The sequence below is a fragment of the Zalophus californianus genome, chromosome X (genome assembly GCF_009762305.2).
Source record: "Zalophus californianus isolate mZalCal1 chromosome X, mZalCal1.pri.v2, whole genome shotgun sequence".
NCBI classification, from domain to species: Eukaryota; Metazoa; Chordata; class Mammalia; order Carnivora; family Otariidae; genus Zalophus; species Zalophus californianus.
Window position 1 is genome coordinate 66,500,310 of NC_045612.1, and position 7,828 is coordinate 66,508,137.

The window sequence follows — 7,828 nt, forward strand, 5'->3', positions numbered from 1 at the left end:
TGGCTCAGTCAGTTAAACATATGCCTTCAGCTCAGGTCATGATCTCAGGGTCCTGGGATCCAGCCCCACGTTGGGCTTCTCTACTCAACAAGGAGCATGCCTCTCCCTATCCCTCTGCCCCACTCCCTGCTTGTGCACACGCGCGCGCTAATAAATATAATCTTTTTAAAAATCACATCACATGAAATTAAGATGGCTTTTAAGTGGGCTTCCAATTATTAGCAAGTTGACAGTGACTTGTTTTCATTATTTTAGTTTTTTACATCTTACATTTAACAATCTTCTTACAATATTAAGCTTTCAAAGAAATTCAGTCAGAAACCATAAACCTTCGTCAGTTTCAAATTTACCAGCTAAATTTTTATGTAGATTATGAGCTGCAAGACTATTACATACATCCTTAGTCATTGAAACTTTCCCTCACTCTGAAACACTTCACATCTCTAAATGCATCATCCCTAAACCCCCTTATCAATGCACAAGCATACCAACAGTTGTATATACTCTATTACCTAAAGGGCTTTCAAATAGAAGGGAATGTCAAGTAATCAGGTTTTCTGGTGTTGAGCATAGTAGGTGCCCCCAAAATGCTTATAAAGTGGTATTAATATCCCCAATAAAGTTAAGTCACAAGGGTGAGAACTCATTATCTGTGCCTCTACAATTACTATAGTACCTAGTTCTAAGTAAGTTTAATGAATTTATTTTTTTAAAATATGAGAGTGAGCACACAAGCGAGCCTGAGGAGGGGCAGAGGGGAGAGAATCCTCAAGCTGACTTTCCACTGAGCACAGAGCACGACCTGGCGCTTATTAATCTCACAACCCTGAGATCATGACCCAAGTGGAAACTAAGAGCCAGATGCCCAACCGACTGAGCCATCCAGGCGCCCCAGTTTAATGAATTTAAAAGAACAGAAAACACATAGTAACATAACTTACATTTAAGTAAGAATGGGATTTATGACATTCACCCTAATTTTAAAAAAATACTTCATAGCCCTCCAACAAATAACATTTCAAGGACTGGCTATGCTTCTGAAGTCACTTACCTAAATTCTTCAAATGTACGTATTTTTGATAGGAAGACTAACTTGACAACCTTCCCACTCTAGATATTAAAACACTCGATGTGTTTTGGGATAAATTGAGTGCATTTGTAAAAGGATAAAACTTTGACTCTCAGTACATTAGGAAAGCTGCAAGGTCAGAACACTGATGAAACTAATTTAGACTTACACTACTGCTTCATTTCTGGTAGTGGCTGAGGTAGTTTTAGAATTACTCATCAGGTAACTACAAAATTAAGCTTTAAAAGCCTGTTCAAAAATGCCAACCACCACCACCAGGTTTTATCACACAAAGCAATATATATGCTGGCAAATGGACAAATAGACATTTTTAAAGGTCCTATTTTATTGCCCATAATAGCTGACAATTATCACTTACCTGACAGAAGTGGTACAAATTATATTGAAAATTACCTGTAGTCGTTAGGAATGCCAATTCAAAAATAAAAAGGTAAATAATCTAATGGAACATTGAAACTTCCTTAAAGACAAGTGTTTATTTTGCTTAATCACATCTCAGGGTTACATGCATTTGTACACTTCACTATTTTAACATGCTTTCTAAATATGATACAAAGTGTTCATTCAAATTTTATCAAATACGGGCACTCATGTAGTTACTAATCTTGCAACAGACTTATTTTGCAGGGACATTGAACTTACTTTTCCTACTCAATGAAATTACTTACTAGCTTTGATGCATTTAATGAGAAAACAGGACATAATGCCATGAGAGCATTCTTCTAATTTCATGTAATAAGTAAAAATTTTTCAAATGTTTGGTTATGCATAAATCCTTATCTGCATCAGGTAAATTTGGAGTCCTAAAAGCCATTTACCTGAAAACTTACTGTATGGGTAAGTGAATTTAGGAATCTCTAATTTAGCTAACAGATTACTCCACTGAAATTTCATTTTCTGCTTATTTGAGCACTACCAACAAATGAGGCTTTTTACACCTTTAGCCAAGGAAGTACTGAAGTACATGGTGTAGATGTTTTCTTCAGTTAGCATCTTACATATAAAATCCAAAGTCATATTGAATTCAGGATAAATACATGCATCAAAAAGTTGGTATAATTACAGAAAGTCAACAGCAGAGGTCACCACCGATAGCTGGATAAGTGAAAATAAAACTATTTTTGACAGATCCTTTCGTTAATACATCCTAAATAAATATAATGAAAAGACCCAAAGCTCTAAGATTAATATGCCAATGGAGCCAAGGAGCTAATCTTCAGACACCCTAAGAGTTCATTTGATAGGACCACTCTTCCCTTGGGTCTGGTGACACCCCAAGTTCTCTTAGAAGGAGTAAAAACAACTTAATACCAATTACAAATATAAACATAAATTAGAAATGAAATGTAGTAGGCATAATCAATATCTGGATACTCAAAAGATGATCTAGAATAACTCTGTGATTAGTTATTTATGAACTGTAATTTTAGCTTACTATAAAGTTGACTTCCAGGTGACAGCCAAATTTTACTTTCATACTACCTCAGAAAGAAAAATTATTTAAGGGGCACCTGGGTGGCTCAGTCGTTAAGCACCTGCCTTCGGCTCAGGTCATGATTCCAAGGTCCTGGGATCGAGCCCCGCAGCGGGCTCTCTGCTCCACAGGAAGCCTGCTTCTCCCTCTCCCACTCCCCCTGCTTGTGTTCCCTCTCTCGCTGGTCTGTCAAATAAATAAAATCTTTAAAAAGGAAAAATCATTTAAGAAATTATAAAGCATCTCACTTAAATAGTAACACTAAGATTAAATGAAAAGTGATCAAGCTTGGTTTCATTACAAAAGAAATAAACCGACAACGAAGGTTTCAAATGTACTTTATTTCTTCAACCATGCCATACTTTAATGGGTGCACAGTGCTTTTACTTGGCATCAATTATGAGTTGGTTTTGCAACAATTCAGTATTACACCAACTGGGATGTTTACTGATCTCTCCATTCCTTTGGGGTGACTCTGCCAACAGGGGACAGGTTCCACTCTATTCCAATTTGTGTTGCTGTCTGTAAAAATTAAAATGCTATTAGTTATAAATGTTTAAACCAGAGTCCACTCTCCCTTGGAGACTATTTCTTAAAAGTGACAAAGGTATTCTACTCTACAGGTTAAAAACACACAGAAATCCAGCTGGGATATAGTGCCACCTCCACGTAGGCCAAAGCTAATTGCTGTCCTAATTCTCTAGACCAGTACTGTTCAACAGAACTTCCTGAGATGCAAGAAATGTCTAGATTTTCACTAACACAATAGCCACATATGGCTATTGAGCAACTGAAATGTGGCTAGTATGACTGAGCAATTTTCATTAATTCAAATTTTTACTTCACATTTCTCTAGTACCTCCTCAAACACTGCTTCACTCAACCACAACTACCTAAGTACTGCCAAAGAGCACTTTCATAATATCCTTTCATCAAGGAACACCACCTCCAAAAGTGCCCCTGATCACACATTTGTTCAACATCTAATTACTCTTCTAATTAAGTACACACACCTATTTTGACAGTATATTTCAGGTTAAAACAAGAATGAAAAGCCCCACTAATAAATATTTTTGTTTATTAAGGCAAGGTTAATAGGTATCTTTTAAGAACAACTTATATATTTATCCTTTTAACCAATAAGTACATCAACTGGTAAGAAGATTGTTAAATGTAAGATGTAAAAAACTAGAATAATGAAATCAAGTCACTGTACATCTCAACCATCAGAAATGCTGTACTCCGTTCTGGGAGAATTTTAGAAAAGAAACTGATTAAGTGAAGGAAGGTGACCCAAGATGGTGAAAACCCTGGAAACCATGTAACAAAAAGTGATTAACAGAACTAAGGATGTTTAATCTGAAAGAGAAGATCCAGGAAACTAGTATCTAATTTTTCTAGTATCTTTGGTTTCTAGTATCTAATGGTTGATACATGGAAATGGGATCAGAATTTCTTGTTGCAAGAAAATGATGGGTAGTGCACCTGGCTTGCTCAGTCGGTGGAGCGTGTAACTCCTGATTTCAGGGTTAGGAGTTCAAACCCGTGTTGGGTGTACAGATTACTTAAAAAAAAAAAAGAAAGAAAGAAAGAAAGAAAATGATGGGTAGAATGTGAATGCTTAAAGCTATGGAAGAAATTCCTGCACTGGGTGGGTAATTACATCAGAAAATCTCTGAAGTCCCTCCTAACTAAAAATGTATACTACTCTGTGAAATCATTTTGAATACATAAAATAAGTAGGAATGGAAGACATCTAATATAGAAAATTATCAGTCAACAGTACTTACATATGCCCATACAGCAATACAGAAAGTGGCTCCACTAGCTAGTACAGCATTACCATATTTGTCATGGAAATCAGGTGTCCTTTTCTGGTGGCTCTGCCTTGCCATTGTTTGTGGAATGCTTTGAACTTAAAGAAAAAAAGAGGAATACAGAAGCATATCAATTATAAGGAAAAAAGAACATGTAATTGATACTGCTAATCAGGAAAGCAACGGATGTTAACTTTATAGTACTTTGCAGTTCAATACAACGTTAAAACATTGTAGCAGAAAGCAAAGTAGTATACTTTAAATGCATCAAAAATAATATAATTTGACACATATATAGATATGTGAGAAAACAAATATATCAAAATGTTAATTGTATCTATGCAGTGCAGTTGTGTGTTTATCATACAATTCTTCCAAATTTTCTCTATGTCTTAAAGTTTTCATAATAAAATCTTGGGGGATAAAACAGAACAGGTGATGCCAGTAACATTCACTACAAACCTCTGGAATTTGGCTCCTATTCATTAATTTGAATATCTAGGACTTAAATTTTCACTAGTTTACTCTGTAGTGCTCAGCAACTTACAACATAAAAGGGTAAACTCAAAATGAATTTCAAATTAAAGCATACCAAATGTTTATGACCTTAAAATTACAAAAAAAAAAACCCTCCAAAAACTAGAGTAATGTTGATTTTTTTTTTTTTGAAAATTATTAATGAGGGCGCCTGGGTGGCTCGGTCGGTTAAGTGTCTGCCTTCAGCTCAGGTCATGGTCCTAGGACTCAGTCCCAGGTCGGGCTCCCTGCTCAGCAGGGAGTCTGCTTCTCTCTCTCTCTAATAAATAAAATCTTTTAAAAAATAAATAATTACTAATGAGTACAACATTATGCTAAAAGAAATACAGTACACGAAAATGTGTAAGACACAGACCCCGTCTTCAAGTAACCTCCAATCTAGAGAAGGATATGAGACATGTATACACAAATCGCTGTAATACAAAAAAAAAGTAGATTAACTAAGCACTCTGAACAGCAGGTAGGATTTGGTTATGTAGATGTAGGAAAGGGAAATCTGAAAAAAAAGCAGAGAAAAAAAAGCCCCGTGTTCTAGAAAACAAATTGTTTGGTTTAAGGATGAGGTGTACAGACAAGCAATAGGGACAAAACTAGAAAGGATAATGGAGGGCCACTTTTTTGGTAGAGGCAAAGGTTTTTGAGCAGAATAACATTAAAACTTTGCTTTACTGTAACTTTAGTAGAATGAGTTCCCAAACTGCTCTAGAGGCACTTAAGAGAGCTTGGCAAAGAGCCAAGACTGCAAAATGCGTATTTCCAAAATTTTTTTTCCTTCCTAAGTAACAGATCCTGTTTTATTTTTTTTTAAAGACTTTATTTGAGAGAGAGAGAGAAGGCATGGGGGGCACAGAGGGAGAAGCAGAGTACCCCCACTGAGCAAGGAACGGGGAACCAGACGCGTATGACCTGAGCCGAAAGCACATGCTTAACCCACTGAGCCACCCAGGCGCCCCAATCCTTATTGTTTTAGAGCCTCAAATGGTACTTATGTAATGGAAAGCATGTATCTTTTTAAGATTTATTTATCTGAGAGAAAGAGCAGGGAGAGAAACAGACTCCCCACTGAGTAAGATCCCAAGACCCTTGAGATCACATCCCTAGCTGAAACCACAGATTGGAAGCTTAACGGACTGAGCCACCCAGGCGCCCCTGTAATGGAAGCCATATTTAAAAAACAAAAAAAAAGAAACAGCAACGCTGCCCATTCACTGGCATTTAAGAATATAATGGCTTCTATGTGATACAATGGGTTATTTCCTGCTAGTTATTTGACCATTAATGATTTCTCTTAATTGCCTTACAGGTTTTCTTTTCACCTTTAGACACACTTGGGATGAGCAAATTTACAAACATTTCACAATATATTCTGCTCTAGAGCAGTTAAAAAGTAAAAGTGTGAATTCCACATTAAAAAAAAAAAACAAAAAATTCCCTTTCCTAAGGTACAAGGCCCTACCTGCTCAAAGAGCAAATAAATTAAAATTACCAAACAATTCTGCAACATCTCATGACCTCAAAATTCAGGTCACCCAAGTGGATTTCTTTAGACTTCTCTTCTGTAACAAGAAATGGTTTAGTTACCACCTATTGGTAATCTCATATAATCCTCAACAATTGTTTGAGGTAGTAATTATTTGCTAACCCCCTGTTTTACAAAGCAGGAAAGTGTGGTTCAGAGAAAAATCATTTGCCCAAAGTGAAAGAGATAACAGATGTGGCTTTTGGAATATTAAAAAACCAGTTGGGCAACTATTTTTTTGGTGACTGTCAAAGCTGTTCTGAGTGTTTAGAACACAATCTAGTAATACTACTACTGACTCTGTAAACTGAAAATAAAAAGATGGCTAAAGAAGCTAAATGGTAACTGCTTAAGGTCACTTTCAATGTAAAACAACTGCTCACATTACTCAAGGTCACCTTCACTGCAAATCAAGTACGGAAATGAATTTTCTCTTTCCAATCTAGTGTATTCTCAATACATAAGGCTGGTCTCAAAATTCCCTTGTACCTGCCAAACTTTTAGATAAGAAAAAATTACAATTGTTTTCGAAGAAGCTAATATTTATTTAATAACCAACAAACAACATGAAAGCTGCAGGGCCACCACTTGGGTTGTCTCCTTGCAATGAAACCAAAGAGCTAGATTTCCAGTTTCCTTCCGTTACAGTTACAGGAATCGGAGAGAAGTTCTTTGGGAGTAAATGTACTCAAAGCTAAAATTTACGAAATTAGAAGGAATGAGCAGTGTCCACCAAGAACCTCCTTCCCTGAAATCATAAGTCAGTGAATTTAAAAAGCAAAAACAAAAAACAGGGCTATGCTATGACTCTGGTAACAGAAAGTGAGCTGGGAACCAAAACAGAAACACTGGGAGATGAAGTAAATGCTAAGGATGGCTTCCCAATTACTTGGGGCGAGGCGGGAGACTGCGCATTCAGGATTAGAAATAGGGATGCAGGTGGAGGGAAAGGGCACGGGAGACCACTAAGATAAATAGGTAAAAGGCGGTTGGAAATAATTTGCTCACAATTTTTGCTTACCTCGGAGACGACTTAGAGCGGTTCTGACTATGGGAAACATTCTGAAGCTGAAGATACAACGGTGCAACTGTAGCTGCTGCTTTGCTACAACTTCGTCCCAAGTCTCCTTGCAAAGAGCCCTGAAAAACAAAATGGCTTTCGGCTGGGCTCTTTAATGAGAATTAATGAAATCTCGCGAGACCTGTAAAAAAACACCCCATAGAAATTGTAATTCTCTTTAGGGACAGGAAAGATAAAGGCTTTTTGGGAAATGTAGTTTCACGCTTTGTAAATGGGGTGTGCTGGTATTTAGTGAAGAATGAGAGAAACTCTCCCCATCCCACCCGCGCCTTGGAGCCAGGTTTAGGGCTCTACAGGAGAGAGCTGATAC

The 7,828-nt window shown here is 36.9% G+C and overlaps 1 protein-coding gene across 1 annotated transcript; it reads right to left on the reverse strand.

The window, feature by feature from the left end:
- Window positions 1-2,885: 2,885 nt before the first annotated feature.
- Window positions 2,886-7,615, reverse strand: LOC113931503 (cytochrome c oxidase subunit 7B, mitochondrial). The gene is made up of 3 exons (XM_027609554.1): window positions 7,459-7,615; window positions 4,355-4,479; window positions 2,886-3,086 (listed from the first exon to the last, which is right to left on the reverse strand). Exons 1-3 carry the CDS (start codon window positions 7,496-7,498, stop codon window positions 3,009-3,011), a joined length of 243 nt encoding a protein of 80 aa, XP_027465355.1. The 5' UTR covers window positions 7,499-7,615; the 3' UTR covers window positions 2,886-3,008.
- Between the last annotated feature and the right edge of the window lie 213 nt (window positions 7,616-7,828).